The sequence below is a fragment of the Mustela nigripes genome, chromosome 15 (assembly GCF_022355385.1).
Source record: "Mustela nigripes isolate SB6536 chromosome 15, MUSNIG.SB6536, whole genome shotgun sequence".
Lineage (NCBI taxonomy): Eukaryota > Metazoa > Chordata > Mammalia > Carnivora > Mustelidae > Mustela > Mustela nigripes.
In genome coordinates this window covers 70,146,137-70,171,358 of record NC_081571.1, presented here as the reverse complement: position 1 = coordinate 70,171,358, position 25,222 = coordinate 70,146,137, and the positions used below count along the sequence as shown (strand labels likewise).

Genomic DNA, 25,222 nt, shown 5'->3' with positions numbered 1-25,222 from the left:
GGACATAGTCCATGTAGACTCCGCTGGCCCAGCTCCTGGGCTGGCTCTTGGGCCTTGCAGATGGAAACACCAGTCTTACTTGGTCAGTAACATTAGTTTGGCCATTGTGAAATAAAGGAAGATTAAAACCATGTGACTTTAATTTTTTTTTTTAAAGATTTATTTATTTATTTATTTGACAGACAGACAGACAGTACAAGTAGGCAGAGAGGCAGGCAGAGAGTGAGAGGGGGAAGCAGGCTCCCTGCTGAGCAGAGAGCCCCATGCAGGGCTTAATCCCAGGACCCTGGGATCATGACCTGAGCTGAAGGTAGCGGCTTTAACCCACTGAGCCACCCAGGCGCCCCAAAACCATGTGGCTTTAGAGTGCTTCTTGAGTCAGAAGGCTGTCTGCAGACAGAATTCCCTCCTCTTTGGAGGTTAGTCTTTTCTTTCTTCTTGAGGTCTTCAACTGATTGAGCGAGGCCCACCCACCACGATGGAGAGTAATTTATTTAAAGTTAGTCTCATCTGTAAAAGTACTTTCACTGTAACATCCAGATGTGTTTGCGCAAATGTCTGGGGACTCTGTCTTAGCCAAGTTGACACAGAAAATTAACTGCCACACCCGCCGGATCTCCCCAGATATGACTCTGGGTTCACTTACTGTGTGTCTGGAAGCCATCTGTTTGTGGAAGTCGTTTCCTCAGTGAACTCTAGACTTCTGAGGAGTGGCTGCGGAGCCGTGTTCGTCTTTGTGCACCTCACAGATGGCTCATGCTCCGAAAATGCGCCACTGTAGGAAGTGTGCAGCTCTGCCACGTCTCTGACATTCTGCGGATATCCAGCAACTGAGTGTGGTTTTCGTGGAAAGCGGTAACTTTCATTCTCTGATGGATCATGTGGTGCATAAAATAGTGTAGCACGAAAGAGACCTTGCAGAAGGTTTTTAGGGAGTTGGGGCCGTCACGTCATGGCAAGACTAAAGTCAGTTGGGAGGAGAAACTAACACTAGTCTTTGTTTATGCTGGACCTTTTGGGGGCACATTTGGAATTCATCGAGTCACTCCACAGGATAACTGAGCACCTGCCCTAGGCCTGGGGCTGTGCCAGCTGCATGTATTCGGTGATAGTGCGCAGAGGTCCTTCCTGCTTGGTACTTATGTATCATTAAGTGGAGGCTCATAGGTACGCAAACGATGACCCTCACTGTTCACGTGTGCTTTGTGTCATCCGTCTTTGAAAGGGAAAGTCGGAGGTTCTCTGCAGACAGGCTGCTGTAATTTTGGAGGTAAGCATCCTGGGAAGGCTGAAGGAGTGACCTGGAGAGTGACCTGTGTTGGAGGTTTGCAGGGGGTGGGAGAGGGGCAAGGGTTAGGGGTAGGTAGGAGGCTGAAAGTTTACATTTTTGGGGTTTGGTGGTTAGGTGGCAAGAGCTCCTAAAGAGGGCTTGGCACACCAGAAAGGAGATCCGCGTGTCTGAGGAAGCAGAAGTGTCGGAGGCTGCAGAATAGAGCGCTGGTGGCCCGAGCCGGGGCAACGGCAGCCTCCAGGCACCATGAAGCTCACTTCGGCTGTAGCCTGGGGACTAGAGCAGAGGACGTGGGGGTGGGGACCCAGGGCAGAGCCGGAAGGTGCTTCGAGAAGCTAATGCAGTCCAGGAGGGAATGACGTGGTTTGGGTTGGGCTGCTGTAGACAGGGCCTGATGGGAGAGCCCTCCAGGAGCATGTCTTGACTTTGGGTACCTGACAGAGGTAACAGAATCAATCAATCCGGTGTTCACTCTTCTTCCTGTCACTTAGATGTGTTAATGTGCAGGGAGAGGTAACCATGGCAGCAGGAGAGCAAGCAAAGTTATGCTGAGTCCGTTCACGGGGGTGGGGGGGGTAGGGGTGGTGGGGGGGTGGTGGGGTGGTGGTGTGTGTCAGGACTGGGCAAGGTCTGGCTCGTGGGGTCAGAAGCTTGAGGGGCACACGGGAGCTCTGACTCTGTCTCTAACAGCCTGGACTTGGTGGGCTGGGTGGGCCCCCCAGCACAGTTCCCTGGACGGTCGCATTTGGCAGTTGCAGGAACTAAATCCAGCAGACCTTCACCCCTTGAAGCTGGCGCTATGGTCCACAGCCCTGGGGCAAGGCCTCAGGTGGGCTGTAGAGTGCACTGTCATCTTTTCTACCCAGACTTTTCCATTTCCTTTTTCCCACGTACTGAAAATGAGGGATTTATTATGAGGTTAGAGGCCCAAGAAGTTCCTTCTATTTTTCTCTTACTGACATTGAACAGGTCCAATAGGATTATAAAAGATCTTGTCTTCACTTCAAAGCACTGGGAGTCTCGATGACGTCTACATCCAGTAAAGTGTGTCTCGGAGGTGATATTGTTCATAAAGCTGCTTAGGCTTTCTGCCCACCAGCCACTCCGAAGTCAATCTTTCTGGCTTGAGTTCTGACGTCTGACACTTTCTCGCATGACCTGTTCCGGGTATGGGCTTCATGGCTGTTAATGGCAATTTAAAGTCAGCGTTCTCATCAGCCTGAGTCCTGGAGAAAAATCCGCCCAGCGCTGCTGGCCCCTGTACAAGGCGTTCATGTGTTGAATGGAGAGTCTTGTTTAACTGCTGGGAAACTGTGACTTCTTTCTCCACTCAGACCTATTATTTCTGGACAAATGCTCAATAGATTTACTTTCTCAGTATGTGCGTAGTTTTTCTTCTCTTGGAGGTGGGAGAGGGATTGCTATTCTAATATGCATCTGCTGAATATTGAATTTTATACCTTGGTAATATGCTTATGCTATAAAATTGGAATTCTCTTCTGTCTCGACAAGATTTATAATATCTGTAACCTTCTGCTTGTTGCCTTGTTAACTCATGCTGCGTAAGACCGTAGCAATGTAGTTAGCGGTTAGACCCACTGGAGCCGGTCACATGGTCTGTTTGTACCTTAGGGGCTGTCTATTGATGTGCGGACCCTTTGCGAGGCTCAGTATTAATGTTGGAGCTGGGGCTCTTTGTAAGTGCATGAATGGTATCGTCTTCTGCGTCGCCATGACTTGATATCCCCTTTGGGCACTCAGAAGTAAGGTGGGCAGTGCCAGCTGGGGCCATTGTGAGCCTGAGATGGGCTGAGAAGGCTGGGCTGGTTTAGTACTTGAGGGTATCAAGGTCGAGGCCACTCGGGGAGTGCTGACTTAGGTGCTCATGGGTCGCTGAAGGGTTTTAAGCCTGGTGGGCCTCCTCAGTGTTTCAGTGGGATCAGTGAGGGGTGGGGTTTGGGGTAAGTTTGGCGCAGTTGGGGCTGCTGGGGAAGGAACTGGGAGGTATGGGGGGTAGCCAAAAACTGTGTCAGTATTGTAAATAATTGCTGGTGAGATTCCAAAGTAACATTGTTTCAAGAGGAATGAAGAATTGGGAGGGAGCGGAATTGTGGCACAACAGGCGAGCGTCGCTCCCTGGTTGACGTGGGGAGAGAGAGTTTGGGTCAGGCTGGTTTTCAAGCCTGCAAGGGGGAGCCTTCATCCATCACCTGTCTGTTCCGCTGCCCTGCTCAGCACAGGCGTGGGGCAGATCGCCAGGTTCCCAGCGAGCCGGGACCCCGGACGAGTGGGGACTGGGCAAGCAGACCCTGCCTCCCGCTGGCCGGTTCTTCGAGAAATGTGCGGGAGCGTGTTTTCCTGCACCGAAGAGACTTGCCATGGTCAGCTTTACTGGTTCTTGCCAAGTAGAATGTGGTACCCGATATGTAGCTTTGTGACTGGTAAACAAGATTTTAATGACTGCAAGCAATGTTGACAGTTTTTGGAGGAGCAGGTGACTTATGTGCTGTTTCCCTAAAATGGTTTCACGGGCTTACCTCAGCTGCTTCCCACGTTGGTTAGGGTTAGGTTTGCCCCTTGGGTCCTAGAGTACTCTTGTATAAGCTGCGTACACAGGGTATGTGATTTTTCTCTTTTGCACAAATCTTCCTAAGGTTGTGCGTCGGTTTCCTAGGGGTCCTGGGACAAGGTTTCTGGAAACTGGGTGCATCAGAGCAACAGAAACTTGTGGTTTCACGGTTCTGGAGGCCAGAAGCCTGAAATCCAGCTGTCCTCAGGGTCACCATCCCTCTGAAACCTACAAGGGAGAAGCCTTCCTCGTGTTCTCCGGCTTCCGGTGGTTGTGGGCAGACCTTGACCTTCCTCCGCTTACTGGCCCGTCACTCTGATCTCTGTCTTCATCAGGCAGCTGATGCTTTCTGCCTGTGTGTCTCTGCATCTTCTTCTTTAAGATTTTATTTATTTATTTATTTATTTTAAAAAATTTATTTATTCGACAGAGAGAGAGTGATCACAAGTAGGCAGAGAGGCAGGCAGAGAGAAAAGGGGAAGCAGACTCCCTGCTGAGCAGAGAGCCCGATGTGGGGCTTGATCCCAGGACCCTGAGATCATGACCCGAGCCACAGAGAGAGGCTTTAACCCACTGAGCCATGCAGGCGCCCCTTCAAGATTTTATTTTTAAGTAATCTCTATACCCAACGTGGGGCTCAGCATCACAGCCCCAAGATCAAGAGCTGCACACTCTACTGACTGAGCCCGCCGGGTGCCCTCTTTGTCTTCTAAGGACACCAGTCGCACTGCATTTAGAACTCTAAAGTTCTGCTCTGCCACTACCGCACCTTAGTCACATCTGCAATGACCCCATTTCTAAATAAAGTCAAAATTTGAGGTAATTGGGTTTATAACTTCACCACATCTTTTCGGGGAGGACAGAGTTCACCCTCTAAGAAGTTCCGTGGCTGGCATTTTATTCTGTGGTGTCAGAGATCCAGATGCTTTCTTTTATTATTATTATTATTTATTTTTTTTAAAAGATTTTTATTTATTTATTAGAGAGAGTACGCGCATAAGTAGGCAGAGAGGCAGGCAGTGGGAGAGGGAAAAGCAGGCTTCCCTCTGAGCAGGAAGCCTATCACGGGGCTCGATTCCAGGACCCTGGGATCATGACCTGAGCCGAGGGCAGATGCTTAACCGACTGAGCCACCCAGGCGCCCCTGCAGATGCTGACTTTTTTATTATTTCACTCTGTGGGGCTTTGACTAAGCTGGCAACTTCGAAGCCACTGGGCAGAAAAAGGGTTCTCAGACATTGTCACTTTCCACTGGTCTGTACTGAGTCATGTGGCTACACACTGCTCCCTGGGAGGCTGGGAAGAAGGGTCCCTTTTCCAGGCTGCCATGTGCCAGCTGAAAACTAGGGCTTTGTTTCCACAGGAGCACGGGTGCAGCCTTGAGGGCCGTTACCAGTCTCTGCCACACGTTCAGTGATTTGGGGGAAGGGGTGATTTGGTTGTTTATCCTGTTTCTGTGCCAATGCACTCTTCTTGAATTTTGTCTAGCTTTTGCAGAACAAGGAGTTTTCCTATATGTGATTATGTTACATTTGTAACAGTTAGCAGTGCTTCATTTAAAGATTTTATTTAGTTATTTGACAGATCACAAATAGGCAGAGAGGCAGGCAGAGAGAGAGGAAGGGAAGCAGGCTCCCTGCTGAGCAGAGATCCTGCAGGGCTGGATCCCAGAACCCTGGGATCACGACCTGAACTGAAGGCAAAGGCTTTAACCCACTGAGCCACCCAGGTGCCCCTGCCCCCGCCCCACCCAGGGCTTCATTTAATTCAGTCCGATTGCAGCCTTGAGCTGCTAACTTGTGGGGAAACGGGAAGGGAGTGGAAGACGTGGCTGTTTCTGCTGTCCAGGGTATTTACTAAGGAGAAGAGTTGAGGGATAATGAGAAATGCTTACAAAATGTTTTTTTTATGAGATAGAAACTTGTCAGGAGCTTTTCTTTCTTTCTCTCTCTCTTTTTTTTTTTTTAAAAGAATGATGATGGGGGCAGGGCACCTGGGTGGCTCAGTGGGTTAAGCGTTTGCCTTCGGCTCAGGTCATCATCTTGGGGTCCTGGGATTGAGCCCCAAATCAGGCTCCCTGCTCAATGGGGAGTCTACTTCTTCCTCTTCCTCCCTGCTCCCTGCACATCCATACATGCTCTCTGTCTCAAATTAAAAAAATAAAAATAAAAAAGAATGATGACAAAGGATAGTTAATGACAAATGATACACTGATTGGACACGTACAGGGAGAGCATGAACCTAAGTGCCCAGGGAGAGGTCACCGCAAATAATGGGCAGAGCCCCGTTTTTCATCCGGAGTCTCTGCCACTGGTCTCGTGTTCCCAGCCTGTCCTTTGGGGCCAACCCGATTCCTGAAGGTGGTTGGGGAGTCGGGGGAGTGCGACGCTGGCCCTCATCTTTGTGTTCCCGGCCTCTGGCGTGGTGCTTGGCACATGGTGGGATTAGGTCAGTATTTATGGAATCATTTTCTACCAACTCCCCTGTTTATTGTTGGTAACACAGAAGTAAAACGCAAATGTCCAGGTTCGAAGTGTGTTCACTGTTTGGAGCTGTATTTTCTTTTCAGGGAAGGTTCAGGACCCTTGTTGGGAGGGTTACGAAGATAACTTTGTGAACTCTTTATTTCTGTCTAGGCGTTCTATTATACAATCACCTGATATATACTGTGTCGTGATTGCTGCCAAGCCTTCAGATGCAGTTGGTGAAGGGGTAGACGGGCTGTGTAAAATGCTCCACGGCACATTCCCAGGGAAGCAGTTACTCTCGTGTGTGTCTCATTCCCGCAGCTCAACCCGCCTTTTTCCTTCTTCTGCAGAACTTTCTGTTGCTTGACGAGATCTCACAGCGCACCCCACAGCTGCCATCAGATGGTAAAACCATAGTGCACGTGCAGGACGTCACTGCCTTTTGGGATAAGGTACGTATCACCCCTCATGAGATCACAGCTGCTGTAGGATGAGGGGTCACGTGGATGTGAATTTTGAGATTTTTCTCCCACCGTATAAAATGTGACTGGCTGCATTTGCTTGAAAGTGTGTTATAAAAATGCTTAAAATCAGGAGTAAGGTTTGCAACTGATAAAGTATAAAATCAGTTAAAGGCATTTGATGTGTTGTTCCCTATCTTTAAGAGAACTTTCCACGTATTACCACATTTTTTCGGAATGAGTACGTAAGTTGGTGATGTTAGAATTTACAGGATTGAACCAGAAGAATGATACAGTACACGTAGATTAACTAAGATACATACTCTTATGGAGGAGAGACTTTGGGGGAATCAATGTATGTTTTTTATATTGACGTCGTTGCTGTGGGGTAAGGTGATAGCTCCCCTGTGCTCAGCTTCTGGAAGTTTGCTTTGGTGGCAGCCAAGGTCAGGGAGGAGGCAACCGGTGGGACTAGTCAATGCCGATGATTTCCAGCTTAAGGGTTTCGCTCCGTGGCAAGCTGACAGATAGAATAAGTGAGGTCGTGAGGGTTTTCTGACACTTGGCTTTTTTATGGCATTTAGGCAAATGAGAAAAACAGGAGAGACTGTGCTCGCTCGCTCAGCCTTGCAGGCCTCGTGCGGCCTCCCTTGTCCACCGCTGAACCGCTTTCCCGGCCTGCTTCTGTGGTCTTCTATGTGCATTCTCCCGTCAGAGTCTGGGTTAGTCAGGAAAACAGAGCTCACACCATGAGAAAGGGAGTTCATCACCGAAGCAGAGAAAGAACAAAGGAGCGAAGAGGGCAAAGGGTGGTGTGTGAGGCAGCCCAGAGATGAGCGAAGGCGGGAGGGATGCCGGGAGGAGGTGGCCTCTGCCAGAGCGTCACCCAGCTGAAGCAGAGCTCAGGAGCCTGGCAGCCAGCAGGAGTGGGGACCTTGGTGGGAGGGCCTGCTCTGAGGGCCCCGCAGAGGGGACGCGGCAGGTGGGGGACTGTGGGTGCCAGCCTCCTGTGTCTCCAAATGCAGAGGGCCACGTCAGGCACGGTCGCATGTGGACATTCACACCAGGTATTAACCTCATCGGACTGTTTTTTCATTGGTGCGGCAGATTCCCTCCTGCCGGAGAGTTCTCCTCGTGATACACCGTGAGCGCTTCTAGAAAGCACTGCTGAAGTTTCTGTCTGCGAATGCCCCTGAGTTAGAAAGCACTGAGGTCGTGACCACCTCCCGGGGGAGGTGACTCATCGCCAAACTGCTTCCGTGCCAAACCCTGCAGCCCTGTTAAGTGAGCAGTTCTGTTCGCTTCTCTAGTACTTACGAACGTGTTCTTGACTTTTTTCCCGTGGCTTGTCTTGTAGCAGTGGACACCCCATTCTGGTGTCTTGGCTGCATCCGTGTAAGGATCGTGCCTCACGCTGGGAGTGATGAGGGCCTGTATGATGAGGTCACAGAGGCGGGAGCCTTGGCTAGGGGAGGGCACAGACTTTGGGGGTTTGGGAGGGAAGCAGAGGCCAAACGCGGCGCTTGCTGGGCTGGGCGGCAGAAGGGCGTGGACGTTCTGAGCAGCTGTGCCAGACAGCCGGGCGGGTAACTGGGCAAAGGTCTCACCCACGGGGGTTCATTCATGAAACGAATGCACTTGGTTTCAGTCTGTCAGCCTTGAAGTGCATGGTCCGGTGGGAGCCTCCACGCTGCCACGGGGTAGGGGTGATTCATCTGTGTGGCTCAGGGCTGCCTCCCCAGGGCCCAGCAGGTGACTGGCACCGTGAGGGGGCATCGCATAGTGATGCCAGAGCGGCCCTCAACTGGCAGATGCTGCCCCCTGCTGGTCACGCTTGAGCAGCGCCTGATCTTGAAGTCCCCACCAGGGAAGTGAATCCTGTCCAGCCCCACCAGAAATTCTGGGGTGCGGGGAGCAGGAAGCCTGTGTGAGCAGGAAGCCGGTGTGGGCACGTGACGGCTGGTTTGTAGTCGTAACTGGAGTCAAATGTAGCAAAATTGGAACGAGTTAGTTAGGAGACATGAGGAAAGGAGAGGAGAAGCTTAAACGTTTCTACGTACGGACATCCAGCTTCTTAATAGTTTTAGAATTCTTATAAACTCTGAGGCTGGTTTTCCTTTGGCGATGGAGTGTAATTATCACTGTTTTAGTCCGTACCCATTTTGTAATCCATTCAGTTCTTTCCAGAGAAGTTTTTTTCATTTTGAAAATGATCCAGACCTTTCACTTCTCCTGCTGTGCTTTTAGTCTCTCGGGCATTTTCGTAACTGCTTGTAGCCACCCAGGAAGCGGGGAGGGGTCCTGAAGGTCAGGCCTGGAACGTCCCGGTCTGCACGTGTTTGTGGGAAGGTGAGCTCCGCTGCCCAGTCTCCACTGCTTTCGCTTCTCCGTGGTTTGGATTCTTCCTACCCCCGTCCTGGGTGGTTGTACTTGCCGGGATTGTTCTGAAGAGCAGCTTCTGCCCTTTGTTTTCGAAGAATCCTTTTCTAGAATGCCGGGGGCGGGGGGGGGGGGGGCGCTGCCTCGGATCAGCTCTCGATCAGCTCTCGTCAGTTTCCTGTGATAAGGGAGGCCGTTTCCTCACCTGTGTCTGCAGAACACTAGCCCTTTACTAGCGGCCTTCCGAAAGGGCTTGGGATCCTGATCCGTGCACTAGATCCCCAGCCATGGGGCTGTGCCTAGTCAGGACCCACAGAAGGATCTCATGGGGAGGCAGGTGGGGATCATAACAGGGCGAGCAAAACCCACAGTCAGGATTATCCCCAAATAGTAGCTCCTCTTTAAATTTCACCTTAAGCAGTGCCTGTTGATCTTCTTCTGGGTTTGGACAGACATTCTCATAGTTGGCGACTACTACTGAGGTCTGTAGTCTCAATGTGAACTGTCCTTCTTCGTACCCTTGACCTTTTGCTTCAAAGATAGATCACCCCAAGTATTGCTTGAAAAGGAAACCTCCTCATTTCAGTTTTTACCACGCTCTGCTAAACTCCCTTATTCAATACACCCTTCACTCAGCAAGTGATTTTCTGATATTTGGAAGTTCTCTATGGAAGCGAATCTAATTTGACCCCTTAACAGATTGAATGCAGAACTGTAAAATTAAACTTTTTTCTTTTCTTTTTTTTTTTTTTAGCATGGGCACTTAGAATTTTCTTAACCCAATGTCTCTTTAACTTAGATTTTTTTTAAAAAAGATTTTTATTTATTTGAGAGAGAGGGAGAAGCAGGCTCCCCGCTGAGGAGGGAGGCTGATGTGGGGCTCGATCCCAGGACCCTGACATCATGACGTGAGCTGAAAGCTGACACTTCACTGACTAAGCCACACAGGCGCCCCTTTATCTTAGAATGTATAGAATGTTCAGGAATACAACTTCTGATTAGCATGATCTTTGCTTTATCCTTTTTCCTTGTGTTGGGTTCTGTGCTGTCGTGCACACCTCCTCATGTCCTTAACAGGAGAAGTGCTTTGCTGTCCCTGTTTAGGACAGGTAATAAAGACATGCTACCTTTAGAAAACTCGGACTTTATCACTGTGGCCCACAATTCCATTCTCATTTAGGCGTTGTTTTTGTTGGTGTTAAATTTGAGCTGTGATTACGACCTTGGCCATCGTTGACAGGAGTCTTTTTGCCCAGATTGACCTTATAATGTAAAGTACTTTCTTGGCTTCTGTGAGCATTACTGAGATTCCTTCCTTATCAAAGGAGGTTATTGGAGCTTTCAAATTACTTACCAGGCAGGGGCCCCCTGCGTGCCATGTACTTATGCTGCCACCTTGTGGGGGCTAATGGAATAGAAGATTAAAACCAAGGGTCATAATGTAAAATTTTAAAAACCGCCTATACTAAATATGCATCAAAACCACCATGAGATACTACCTCACGCTGGTCAGAATGGCTCAAATTAACAATTCAGGAAACAACAGATGTTGGTGAGGATGGGGGGAAAGGGGAACCTTCTCCCACTGCCGTTGGGAATGCAAGCTGGTGTAGCCACTTTGGAAAGCAGTGTGGGATCCTCAAGAAGTTAAAAATAGAGCTGTCTTATAACTCAGCAATTGCACTAGTAGGTGTTTATCTAAAGGATACAAACACAGTGCTTCAGAGGGATACGTGTACCCCAGTGTTCATAGCAGCAACGTCCACAGTAGCCAAACTATGGAAAGAGCCCAGATGTCCATCGACAGATGAACGGATAAAGAAGATGTGAGCTATCTACACACACATACTTATACACACACAACACACGCACACAATGGGATATTATTAGCCATCCAAAAGACTGAAACCTCGCCATTTGCAACAACGTAGATGGAGCTAGAGAGGGTATTATGCTAAGCAAAATAAGTCAGAGAAAGACAATTATGTGACTTCACTCATGTGGAATTTAAGTAACAAAACAGATGAACATAGGGGAAGGAAAGAAAAAAAGGTAAAAGATACAAACAGGGAAGCAAAGCACAAGACACTCCTAACTACAGGAAACTGAGGGCTGCTGGAGGGGAGGTGGTGGGGGGTGGGGCAACTGGGTGATGGGCATTAAGGAGAGCACGTGACGAGACGAGCACTGGGTGTGACATACAGCTGGTGAAGCACTGATCTCTTCCTCTGACACTAATAATATACTGTATGTATATTATTGAATTTAAATAAAATATTAAAATTGTGACCCAAAACCCCCTCCTCTACTGAATGTTCTGTTAATTATTTTCTTTTCATGTTACCATGTACCAAGAAATTTTCATGTCGAGGAAATACCTACCATTTAAATTCTGTGGGTGTTGAGAACGGGGTTCATACCCAAATCTGATAAGAGAACAGGTCTTCAAAAGGCAGCTAAACCCCAGAGAAAGAGTTGAGTGAAAAGGACTCCTGGGACACAGAATCTTCAGATAGGAAAGATAGAGATGTGGGTTATGTTCACGTATGAGTGGCTGTGATTTTATTTTCTTCTTGAGGTAATTTGTGTTACTTTATTGAAATGAGTGTCTTTTTTTAAACTTCATTCCGTAGACATCAGAAACGCCAACCCTACAAGACCTTTCCTTTACTGTGAGGCCGGGGGAATTGTTAGCAGTGATCGGACCTGTGGGAGCAGGAAAGGTAAGTCATAATGCCTTGTGACAGCTCACTGCCACGCCACATCCCATATTAAATTCTTGAGGTTGGGCTTTGTATCACACAGTTTTGAATTGGGTCTATCTAGAATGTGTTTCTCAAAAGGGGTTCCATGGAGCCTCAGCTTTGCAAGAAGGTTACGCAGCCAAATCAAGCTGCTCAGTGTGTGTTGAGTTTTTCCTGGTGCATGAAGTCACACAGTTTGGAAATGCTTGTCTGGAAGTTGGATATCTCAGTGAAGCAGATTCTTGATGTGACTGCTATTTGAGATAGAACAGCCAAGAAAATGGGACTTACTTTTGTCAGAGCAGGGCCTGTAGGAAACCTAGAGTTGTAAAGGCCCTTCTGGAAAGCTTTAAATATTTCCTTAGATGACTCCCCCTCGTCACATCACTGCACAGGTGGTAATTGTATTGCCGTGTGCATGGCGCTGTGCTGGGAGCAAAAGATACACATGTAAGACGGCTCAGACTCATTTGCCCTCTAGAAGCAATCAGATCCTGGGTGCAAGACAGATGCGCCAAAGGATCTTTTCAGTTCAGCATTCGGATCATTCTAATAGTAGTAGGCACAGACATACCATGTCCACGTGTTGTGAAAGACTTAAAGGAAGTGTGCATGCCGCACTTAGCCTCATGCATCGGAAACAAAAATAGGGGAAGTTAAGTGTAGAATATATGAATGACGGGATAATTATTTCAGATGGATTTTCTGTCTGCCAGCCTGACTCACTTCAGAGTTTCTGCTGCGTGGGATAGAGGGTTTACACATAGCCTTCCAGGAACAAGTGTCTTTTCAAGTAAAGGAGGCCTGGGTGCAGGGCCCCCTCCGTGCTTACAAAGCCCGGATCGGACTTACGCAGTGCAGAGCACACCAGCCTTCTCTTAGAATGGCCAGCGTTCTCAGTCCTCGAGTAGCCCCTTTCATCTGGGGGAGATGCCCCTGGGCAGAGCAGGCTGATACTCACTTTTGTGGGCTTTGAAATTTTTGATTGCACCTTCCAGGGCTGTCCTGTATTATATTGAAAAGGAAGGAGCTCTGAGGGGTCTCAAAGGCCCGGGGCCGGGCCAGGCTGAGGATGGCGGTAGCCAGCTCTGTGCCGGGTGCTGCTGCTGACAGGGACTCGTTTGCCGTCTGTTTCAGTCGTCGCTGTTGAGCACCGTCCTCGGCGAGCTGCCCCGGAGCCGGGGGCTGGTCAGCGTGCATGGAAGGATCGCCTACGTTTCTCAGCAGCCCTGGGTGTTTTCGGGAACTGTGAGGAGTAACATTTTATTTGGGAAGAAATATGAGAAGGACCGATATGAGAAAGTGATTAAGGCCTGTGCTTTGAGAAAGGTAAGGACTCTGCGGTTACCTGTCACTGGAGTGTCAAAGAGTAATAGTGTTGGTTTAAACGACAGGGCTTAGTTCCTTTTTTATGTTTGGAAGATCTCTGGACGTCATTTAACGCTTCAAGCTGGTCTTGTGGGCAAATGGCCTGTATTCCTCTGCACATGTATACTCCTGTTTTAATCCTGATGTGATGACGACATTCACTGGGTGCTTTTTTTGGTTGTGTGAAGTTTTATTCCCTTTTTTTTTTTTAAGATTTTATTTATTTATTTGACAGAGATCACAAGTAGGCAGAGAGGCAGGCAGAGAGAGAGGGGGAAGCAGGCTCCCTGCTGAGCAGAGAGCCTGATGCGGGACTCGATCCCAGGACCCTGGGATCATGACCCTAGCAGAAGGCAGAGGCTCAACTCAATGAGCCACCCAGACGCCCCTTTATTCCCTTTAAAAAAAAAAAAAAAGTCTTTATTTGTTTAGAGAGTGTGAGTGAGGGGAGGGGTAGAGGAAGAGGGAGAATCTCAAGCAGACCCCACGCTGAGCGCAGAGCCCGACGTGAGGCTTGATCCTGTGACCCTGAGATCATGTCCTGAGCCGAAATCAAGAGCCGGCCTCTTAACCAATGGAGACATGCAGGTGCCTGAGTTTTACTCACTTTCAACTTTTTAAAGGGACATTTAAAAAATATTTGCAAAGGCAGAGTCGTGTAACGACCCGTTGTGTACCCATCCCCCAGCTTCAGCCACGCTCTGCTGGGGGTGGGGGGTGTCTGTCCGCCCTGGCGCCCCTGCTCTCTGGCCAGCCCCACCCACACCCCAAATTCTGAAGCAGAACCTAGACCTCATCTAGTTCATGTGCACATAGTTCCTTTGTTCTCTAAATGGTAAGAACGCCTTTGAAAAGAAACCATGTTATCGTCCTTGAAAAATGGCCCCGATTCCGTAATACTGTCCGCGTTCTGGTCAAGTTTCCATTTCGCTAATTACCTCGCGAGGGGATCTTGTCCGCTGTTGGTCTGAATCGGACTCCACGTAAGGTCTGTGCTTCGCACTTGGTTCATCCATCTCCCGGGTCCCTTTCGGTCCGTAGGTCTCCTCTCTGCTTGATTTTTCACGTGTGATTTATTATTTAAAGAAAAGGAAATGCTTTAAATTTCTTTGGAGTACTACGTCCTTTTACAAGGGGAGAGATGGTTTGCAGAAACGACATTGTTCTGCAGAAAATGACAAGACGAATTGTTTAATTGTGTTTGGGATTTCGGTCAAATGGATGAATGAATGCGGAAAACGAACTTCTCTGATCGGAGAATATAATTTAGCAAAAAAAAAAAAAAAAAAAAAAAAAGGAAAAAAACCCACATACTGATAAATACTGTGTGACTCCCTTTGGGTCATAAAATTCAGTGGATAATAGCGTTAAAGGGCTCACCCCGGGGTCTGTTCAATGCGGTCTGGACATCCGACTGTTCTTTTATGCTCAGTGGAAAACGCTGGGACAGACTTTTCAAGGAAGGGCATTGAAGGCTCCAAGCCAGCCTTGTGAGGAAATAGTAATTTCGCTTGAACAGTGGCTTGAACAACCTAGATTTTATCAGATGAGTAGCATTTTATGATGTGGACAAAACATAATTGCTTAATGGGCTTCTGTTTCCTTCCCCTGGGTCATTGTTAATGAGAGATGGTGTGTCTTCAGGAACAACATCAAGTTAGCAGCGATGGGCTGGGTTTTTGTCAAAATGGCAAATGCTGCGAAGGAAGAGAGAGAACAGTTGTAAAACAGTAGTAATAAACCCCATGTTTTCCGAGTCCGTGTGCCGATCATTTTTCTGCCTGCCCCCCCGCACGCGCATACACATGCACACATATGCACACACACGTGCACACACAGGTGTATGAGTTTTTGGTCTTTTGCCGGGACCTTTGATGGCACCGTCCTCATTTTGTCATTGCTGAAACTGAGGCTTGGAGAGATGAAACAAGTCACCTAAACCTTTGCAGCTCAGGTTCGGTTTTGGCCTGCCCCTAGATTCTCTGCTTTTCCACGGGGCCACGATGCCTCCCAGCTAAGCAAGTGTGTAAGGAAGAGCTTTTAGCATTGGGTAATGGAGGCGGAGACCAGCGTGGCACTGGTGAGAAGCTCGAGGCCAGAGACCGAGGCAGGTGGGCCATGGGCAGGCCATCAGGAGTCCTGCTCCAGGACAGTGTTGCGTGTGCAGAAACACGGGAGGGATTCGGCAGTTACAGTCCAGAACTGGGTCTGCCTTCAGCTCAGGTCATGATCTCAGGGTCCTGGGATCGAGCCCCATGTCGGGCTCCCTCCTCAGTGGGGAGCCTGCTTCTCCCTGTCTTCCCCACTCGTGCTCGCGTGCACGCGTGCTCTCTCTCTCTCTCTCTCTCTCTCTCGGTCCCTCTGTCTCTCTCTCAAATAAATAAATAAAATCTAAAAAAAAAAAAAAAATCCAGAGCTTGTTTCGAGGACCTTCAGTTTGAGCATTGAACAGGCATTCACACGGAGTAGCAACAATTACTCTAAAAAGGGGAAGAAGTCCTGAGGCAGACCACATGATCAACTCATTGTGGAGTTCGCGTGTTGTACCACGAGCAGGGGTCTTGTCAACGCAGGGGCTGCCGGGAGTGAGTGGCCAAAGAGGCCAGCGTGTGGTTCCCGTACCTGTGTGTCGTCCACTTGGGAAGGGTCCAACCCTAATTGGGTACCAGTAGCTGAGGTTTTCCTTCTCATGCTTACACCTCTGCCTTTCCCGTTCGTAAGCCATCTGGGAACCCTGGTCCTTGTCATGGCCCTTTGAGTGCGGGTGGTTGTGTGTCCAGGAGGAAGGATTTTTTTTTTTAAGAGTTTATTTATAGGAGAGAGAGTATGAGAGGGGGAGGGCCAGAGGGAGAAGCATGACCTGAGCCGAAGGCAGTTGCTTAACCACTGAGCAACCCACGCGTCCCAGGAGGAAGAATTTCTAAGAGTAAATGGTAAGTCAGTCTATCTGGCCAGTCACATTCAGACAGATACACGTGTCCCCAAATCATGAAGGGCATTTTCACATACAACAGAAAGCTAAACCTTTGCCTCCCCACACTGAGCCAGTTGCAAATGATATGTTTGACATTGACCTCTAACATGACAAGATAGATTATATTCGATTGCCTAAGAGGCTAGGGGGGCATTCCTGAAAAAAGGGGAATTAAATTTATTTGTAGCCTGAATAGATGTCACTTTTAAAATAATGAATAGATTATATGTATGTGATTTTTTTTTTTTTCAAAGATTTTATTGATTCAAGGGCGAGAGGGAAAGAGAGACAGCACGAACAGCAGAGGCAGAGGGCGAAGCAGGCTCCCCACTGAGCAGGGAGCCCAGCATGGGGCTCAATTCCAGGACCCTGGGATCCTAACCTGAGCCAAAGGCAGATATGCGACTAACGGAGCCACCCAGGGGTCCTTGTGATTTTTTTTTTTAATGTTAAAAAAAAAATGGGTAATTGAAGGAGGTGGAATGCAGCGTATGCAATAAACAGCGCTCAGGCGTTTTCTGTTGACTTTCATCAAGTTCAGCTCTCAATGCTCAGAGCACTTAGGCCAGGGCTGGGCTGTTTCTCTGCATGACCTTGCATTTCTGGTGATCGCTCAGCCCTTTCTGTTCTCCCAGATTTGAACGTCTCTGCAGAAAAGCAGATGTTGGGATGGGTGGCTGCCGTTCAGGGTTTTCTGCAGGGACTGATGCTTTTGCCAAAACCACGCAGGACAACTGGACCCGTGTGTGGGCTGTGTTCTGGGGCGCCGTGGATGGGCACACACACTGGTGGGAAGGGGGTCGTACAGGGCAGGTTTGTGTTCAGCTGCTGCAGGGCGTGGGAACGTGGAGTCTGGGCCTCTTGTTCTCCTTCCCTCCTCGGCAGAAAAGGAGGCCAGGGCGCTGATGTCGTTGAGAGTGGAGTCCTGTCCCCGGCGTTGTCACTGTGGTCACGTCCTGTTAACCTGCCTGCGTCTTTGCTGCCTACTGCAAATGCGGACATTGGGTCAGAAGATTTCCAAGAGGTTTTGCCACCATCCTGAAATGCCCTCTGTGACTCTGTTTAGGGCTGGTAAAGGCTTTAAGAATCCAGAACACCACCTGCTGAGTTAGCAGATCCTTTGCTCATCTCCTCTTGGAATTTTAGTGTCCGTGCATGTACACGAGATGACCACAGAGGATACAGGCTTTCTGGAATGATGTTGTAGGTACAGAGATTGCATACACAGTGGAAAAGCTCTGGCCTTTGGATATCTTGGGCATTAACTTGGGGTGTCTGTTTCCTTTCTGATTCAGTGGGGGAGGTATGGGACTATCGTCAAGACGGTGGGCAGTACCTGTAAAATGCAGACATGCCAGGGTTTTGATAAATGGTGGCTATTATATTATAGCCCTTTTCTCTAAATTCTATGTAACATAATGATTTCTCCTTACAGCCTCCCCCAAATCCTGGAAGGAAAATAAAACAAAAGAAAGGCAACATTTCCAGGTTGCATGTATTACTAATGAGTAGGTGTAGGACACCAGAACATCAGTCACTGAGCAGAAAACGTTTCTGAGATAAAATGGGAAGACAGGAAGCAATCACATTCAGCAACATCGAGTTGGGCTGATGACCTACTCAAAGTGATGGTGTATGAGTTATAGAGCATGATTTAGAGACCCACTGGTTGAATGCCAAGGCCCCGGAGGCAGACAGCTGTGGGCTGCACCCCAGTCTCTCTGCTTACCAGCTGTGCGATTTGGGTTCGTTGAACCATACAAAGCTTCAGTTTCTTCTGCTGGGAATGGAGATGATCATCCCAATGAGGTGTTTCTTAGGATGAAAGGCAATAAGGATCCTACAGCACCCGATTTCTAGGGGCATCACAAGCATTTTGTACATGTTAGACTCACGTGGGAGAGATACTGGCTCTTAACTCTAAGAGTAGCCAATTTGGGGTAGAATCACATCCATAAAATGTGACATGTTAGAAAAAAGGCGTTTGAGTCTAGACCTTCCCTTATTTGAGTTGATCCTTGTGTGGGTGCTCTAACGTAGTTCATTACCTAAGTCCCCAGTAAAAATACTGTTCTGACATAAGCGATGGATCTTGTAATATTTGCATATTCTCTTTTGCCACTTGAAGACATTTTAGCATTTTTAGGCAATACATGTTTGAAGGTATAGCATTGATAAATTCAGGTTTAATATTTTCCCACATAGATCATTTGAGTTTATAAGCCCCTCTCGGGTGTTCACAAGCTTATAGTTTCTTTTCATATTTGCTCCATTTCTGCCAACTTGGACATTTTCTTTTCCGATAACCTTGACGGTTGTAGAATAATTATGGTTTTATCTTCATTTTTTTCTCTCTCAGTTGGGAAAACTGTTACTCACCTATGACCTACTAGGAAATCAGTGAGTACAAAAGGGGCATAGGAGGCTCAACGAAATACGGAGAATAAGTTTGTGGATCCTCTGTGTGTGCAGAAGTAGAGGTCATCAAGTCTTCACTAATTTTGATATTTTAAATTCATTTTAAATTTTAAATACACTTTTAAATGTACTTTTCAGCGACCCCTTGGGGCAGCATTGATAAGGAAGGAAGAATCAAAGGCTACTACACACTCAGAGGAGCTTGGTTCAGATTCCCCATCCCATGTTAACAGTTGACGGCCCTTAGACCATGATGTAACCTGGGCTCAGTTTCCTCACCTGTGAAATGGGCCAATACTTTGCAGCTTGTGAAGAGTTGGGACTCATCGTTACGGGGTGTCCAGGTGTACCAGGCTTCGTGCCTAAGTCTTACCATCAAGGAGCTGGGGAGAGAAGCTGGGCACACCTGTACAGGTGATGAGGCAGAGATAAGGTGGGCCCTTCATGAGAAATACCATGGGAATCCAGTAAAAGAGGGATGACTTCTGATTTGGGAAATTCAGGGATGGTTGCATGGAAGAGAGTATTTGAGCTGGCTCTGGAAGGACAGGGCAGGTTCTGACAGGCCATGATAAGAGGGCCAGTCATGGACAAAAAGTTATGATCTGGGCCTAGAATTTCTGCCGTTTGACTCTGGGATCCAGCCCTCCTTGGCCCCCAGGCCTTGTAACGGACTATCATAAACCATCAACATTTGTTCAGTCGTATTTCTGCTGAAGTCTCCACCATCACCAGACCTTGGTAGGTTTCTGGCTTGGTGACATCAAAACAGCAAAGCCATTTCTTGGCTTTTCCTCTAGTCTGCTGTTAGTGAGAACCATTAGAGACAGCATACTTGGGTAAATGTCACTGAGATGTAACTAAGGTGGGAACACCTTCTGCTCACTGGGGAGACTGGAAATAGATGCCCAACTCAGGCTCTTCCCTTTCGCCAAACCAGACAGCTGTGGTTAGGAAATCAGCCTGGCTCTGATTTTTACCTTATGCTCTTCGAAATATTTTTTTCTCTCTGAGGCTTGTCCGTAAATACATTGCAAAGTCAGCATCACACTCCCAAGTCTTACTCCTGGGCTCAGAGAGTTCATTCCTTATTCCCTGACTGTGCTACATGCTAGGTACATTTGAAGGGCCTCCTGCAGAGAACGGCTGAGATTGCTTTGGTGCAACCTGGTGCTATTTTTGGAAGGACAACAAAGCCACAGAAAATCAAGGCTTAAAAATGAAGAACGCTTTCCCTGGACTGTCAGCAGTGAATCGAGGCCAAGTAAACTGTGTGGGGGTGGAAAGCTGGGGGCCTACTTCCGGATGGCCCGTCGTTCTGCATGGAAACCAAAAGCAAGAGATAGATGGTGTTGATGTCTGAGCTCAGCAAAGAAGTAACATGAAGTCATGAATTTTCACGATTGAGCAATTGCTGTCTTTCGTTTATTGGCATCCAGGGAGCCTCCGAGCGCACGGGGAGTTCTGTGTACCTTTGTGGGCTCTCAGGGTGGGTGAGGATGGAGGTTCCGCACTCTCTTTCCCATCTCCTTGTAGGGGGTGTGCTCTGCGTGTTGTGATTCACACTGAACGAGGTCCCATGGTTGGTTTGATCAGGAAACGTGTATCTGTCACTAACAGGCTACAGTGGATATGTGTCCTTTTCCTACGTAGAGGAGGTGTTTGTCCGCGTGTCTATTGTCACGGCAGCCTGGAGCATGGCCATTCTTGTCTCCACATTTTGTCAAAGAGGAAAAAGAGGCCTTAAGGAGGTCAGAGGAGTTGCTTGTCATGGACATTCCAACGTGCTTTCTCCTCAGATTGGCCAAAATGGAGGCCAAGCGGTGGGTGTCCCGTGTAGAAAGGTGTCGCTGTGTGTTCTCGGGCGACATTTGAGAGGTATGATTGGTAACCAGCACCCTCCCCCGAACTCTGCTTGTCTCCACCAGGAGCCCGAGAGCTTCGGGTAGAACCTGCTAGATTGCCACGTCTTCACGTCCAAGCTCATTCTCTGTGGCTTGGAGTTTCACCTGCCTTGCATGGAACGAGCGTCTCCTTAGTTTACTGACAGGATCAGTGTCCCTCGAACACGCTGTGACTTCCCTTCTGTTCTTCCTGCCAAACTGTTCTTTCTGCTCTTGTTTCTTGAACGATTCTCATCTGTCGCTCTGTCACCGTGCCTTCAGTGTGAAGACAAGTGTTCGCCTTTCTGCGAGGGCGAGAGGCTGAGGCGGAGATCAGCACACTGGCTGGTTGAGATAAATTTATTCTTTGAGAAACTGAGTCCCAGGGCTTCCCAGGCCATGGGTGGCTGTCGGCTGTCACCAGCAGCCCCAGCACTGACGTCCAGATGCGCACGTCTGGCTGCAGCCTGACGTCCCCAGTGGGCATCTTGGCTGGCCTCCACTGCTCCCTCCAGCTCCGTAAATGGTGGGGCTGTTCATCCCCTTTCTCTCGTGGAGGACAGGGCGTCATTCCTGTGCCACCGCCACAACCCGCACCCACTCATCAGCAGGTCTCACCAGCTCTGCTCTGAATTTTCTCGGAAACGTGCCCACTGCTCTCCACGTCTACTGCGCCCGCTCTGGTTCTAGCCACTGTCTCGTCTCAACCTCCAGTAATACAGGCCCGTCCTCATGTGTGCCCGGCTTCACCCTGTGCCCCCTCCCATCTGTGTTCATGACGAAGCAAGAGGGATTCCTGAAAAACTGTGAGCAGTTCAGGTGTTCCTCCCCGTGGCCCCACTCTGTTTCACTGGGCATGAAACTCGTGGCCCCACCTTCTTATCTCTGCGCTTGCTCTCCCCAATTTTTAGAAAAGGATTTTATTTATTTATTTGATAGAGACAGCGAGGGAGGGAACACAAGCAGGGGGAGTGGGAGAGGGAGAAGCAGGCTTCCTGGGGAGCAGGGAGCCTGATGCGGGACTCGATCCCAGGACCCTTGGATCATGACCCAAGTTGAAGGCAGATGTTCAACCCTCTGAGCCACCCAGGGGCCCGGCTCTCCCCATTCTTTTTTTTTAAGATTGATTGATTGATTGATTTATCTGACAGAAAGATAGCACAAGTAGGCAGAGAGGCAGGCGGGGCTGGGGGGAGCAGGCTCTCCGCTGAGCAGGGAGCCCAACGCGGACTTCGTTCCCAGGACCCTGGAATCATGACCTGAGCCACCCAGGCGCCCCTCCTCATTCTGTACTCACCCTCTTCCGCTCGGTTGGCCTCCCTGCTTGTTCTTGCACCCACTGGGCACCTGTCTGCCCTGCGCCCTTGGCTCTTGCTGGCTCTTGCACGTGGCACAGCTCCCGGGTCCGCACAGACACCCTCGTGTGTTTGCGAAAGCCCCTCGGCTCAGATCCCTTCCTGATCCCCATGTAGGACTTTTTCTGTCCCCCAAGCAGGCTTATTTTTTCTTCGTAGTACTTAGGACTTGCACTCATGCTAATTGTTCATGTTGTCAGTCTCCCTCCATGGAAACTCAAGGGTTTTTGTGTTCTTACTACCGAATTCATCGCGCCCTGAACAATGCCAGACATGTAGTCGGTGTTCAGTAAACATCAGGTAAGATGGTGAAATGCACGAACACGGTGGGAAAAGCTGCAAAACGGAAGCAAAAAGCCCTGAGTTTTTTCTGGAAAGGTTCAAGGTCACCATTTAGTCACTTCAAAGTCGACCTTTTGCTGTCAATCATATACAGGTATAAAGCACAGAGCCGAACGTCTTGGGTGACTGGAGAACACGTTGTAAATCTTTTTTTTTTTTTTTTTTCCCCTTCTGTCTCTGTGCAGGATTTGCAGCTTTTGGAGGACGGAGATTTAACCGTGATAGGTGATCGGGGAGCCACGCTGAGCGGGGGGCAGAAGGCCCGGGTGAACCTCGCCAGGTACCCACAGTTTTGTTGCATGTGTTCTGTGCGCTGTTCCTGGGGTGGCCGACCTGAGACCACCTGCTCCGGGGGGTGGGGGTGGGGGAGACGGGGCGTGCCTCACTATCTCATGGGCTCTTGGAGTGAACACGCCCCAGGTTGTTGAAGGCCACCACGACTGGGAGACGGGATCCCGGGAGCCTGGAGTGTTCTCCTGGCCCACGTCCTCTTCTGTTTTCTAGAGCAGTGTATCAGGACGCAGACATCTACCTCCTGGACGATCCTCTCAGTGCAGTGGACGCAGAAGTTGGCCGGCACTTGTTCGAACTGTGAGTTGGTCCGTGTTTGTCCTTGCTGCTTTCGAGCCGTCCCGTGGAGTTTGGGGAAGAGGGCTTAGGGAAGCCGGGGTGCTTTGAAGACTCGCTTGTTCTGCTGTGGTGTCCCTCCTTCTTCTCCCTTCCTTCCGCGGAAGATCCATTTCAGAGACATCTTTAGAGAATAAAAGGAAGGCCCAGATGGTGCTCGCTGCGTGTGGCGGGAGTGGAGGACAGGCCGTAGGGGGTGAAGAAGTGGGGGCACCTGGGTGACTCAGTGGGTTAAGCCTCTGCCTTCAGCTCAGGTCATGATCTCAGGGTCCTGGGATCAAGTCCTGCATTGGGCTCTCTGCTCAGCAGGGAGCCTGCTTCCTCCTCTCTCTGCCTGCTTCTCTGCCTACTTGTGATTTCTGTTTGTCAAATAAATAAGATCTTAAAAAAAAAAAAAAAAGACAGAATTGGATGGCAGGTGTCCCCTTGCCCTCGATAACCAAGACACTGTTGATGGGCTAAGAAAGCAGATGTGCACTTTTTGTATGGAAGAACAGGACTCGGGAACATGACCCTTGGCTCCTGGTTCTTTTCCTTTATCATTTTTGCTGGTGGCACCTTAGAAATGCCCGTGTCGCGCTCCTGTGGAGTGGCCTCGCTGGTTTGTGCTAATGACCCTGTAGGTCAGGAAACACCTGGTGAAGCCTAGTGTTTAAAAAATGTCTTATTCCGTATCACAATGTGGCTCCTGGGTTCTTACTAGAATCACTACATAAGACCCCCACAGGGTTAACTTGAACTTGAAACCAGATATCTAGATTCGAGCTCCCCTTCTGACTCTCACTTGGCGTCTCTGGAGTTTGGTTTTGATGGCTCTTGGTTCGTCACCAGCCGACTGAAACAGAACAGCTCTGAACCTTTTCTGCACAGAGCGTAAGCTAACATGTGGCCCATCTATGTGGAGTCTACGCTGCCCTATTTGGAAGCATCGTGAGCTCGCTCTTGCTCAGATGGCCTCCGTGTCTACTGCACTTACCTTACTGTCGTTCACCTCGTCAAAGCCAGTGAGCGCTTTGCATGCACTTCCTGAAGCCCTGATGTGTGCACCGAGGTAGATGTTCTTGCAAATCATATTGCCCAAAACATCTCCACTTACAACGGAGGACTAAAGCCAGAGAAAGAGAGTTTCTCCCAAGCCTGGAGGCTGAAAGTCTAGACGAGGGTGTTGGCCCGAGACCTCTCTCCCTGGCTGGCTGATGGCCACCTTCATACTCTGTCCTCACATGGTCTCCCCTCTGTGCCTGTGCACCCCTCGTGGCTTTCTCCTTAGGACCCGCCCCCCCTTTTTTTTAAAGATTTATTTATTTGGTAGAGACCATGTGTACATATGATTTAGGGGAGAGGCAGAGGGAGGAAATCTCAAGCAGACTCCCCACTGGGCCCGGAACCCAAAGTGGGGCTCAGTCTCATGACCCCCAAGACTGTGACCTGAGCTGAAATCGAGAGTCAGGTGCTTAACCGGCTGAGCCATCCGGACGCCCCATCTCCTGATATCCTAATCTCTTCTAAGGATGCAGGTCAGATTGGGTAAAGGCTCACCATCAAAGCCTCATTTTTTAAATTTAATTGCCTCTTTAGATGTCCTGTCACTAAAAGAAAAAAGAAAAAAAAAGATGTCCTGTCACTGAATTCTAAAGTACAGTGGGTTAAGGCATCAACATGTGAATTTTGGGGTTGTGGGGTGGGGAGACACAATTCAAAGTCCTCAGTAGCCAAGTAAAGAGATTTTAGCAGAGTTAGCCGTGTGGGGCAGCTCTGAATTCCGGATGCAAGGAGCCTGGGGCTCAGTGTCTCCTCAGTGGGGTTCCTAACATGCTACCCCGTTCCTCCCCGCTGAATGCGAATGTATGAAATGCTTAGATCCGGGATGACGGCAAGTTCTGGAGGTGGATGGTGGTGACGGTTGCACAGCAGGGCGAGTGTCCACAACGCCACCACTGAGAATACAGACTTAAAAGTGGTTGAAACGGTAACTGTTATACAAATTTTACCACAATTTAAAGAAAAAGCATATGGCAGTCGTGAGTCGTTCAGAACGCGGACAGGCAAGCCCTAACACTTGCTGTGGCCTCCAGCTCTCCGATCTGACCCCCTTCTTCCCTTCCCGTCCTGGTCCCAACTTGATGAGTTCTCCTTTAGGGAGGTGTCCTGTGGCTTGTGACTGAATTCAGTGACAGGGCCCAGCGCTGTGACAGAGACTCCCTGCCCCACACCCTCGGGGGTGTGCGGAACAGCCCAGCCTCCCTCCCCCTGGAGCCTCACCCTGAGGTCACGATTGTGTGTCACCCCATCCTGGGTGGGTCCACACCAGTTCTCCATCACTCCGAGAACACATTCCACTGG

General features: G+C 49.2%; 1 protein-coding gene across 1 annotated transcript in view; it reads left to right on the top strand.

The window, feature by feature from the left end:
• Positions 1–25,222, top strand: part of ABCC4 (ATP binding cassette subfamily C member 4) — a 247,642-nt gene that overhangs the window by 80,390 nt on the left and 142,030 nt on the right. The window contains exons 9-13 of the mRNA XM_059377795.1: positions 6,679–6,780; positions 11,802–11,891; positions 13,050–13,241; positions 22,438–22,532; positions 22,757–22,843. Coding sequence (XP_059233778.1) covers positions 6,679–6,780; positions 11,802–11,891; positions 13,050–13,241; positions 22,438–22,532; positions 22,757–22,843 — 566 coding nt within the window. The remainder of the gene's footprint in view (positions 1–6,678; positions 6,781–11,801; positions 11,892–13,049; positions 13,242–22,437; positions 22,533–22,756; positions 22,844–25,222) is intronic.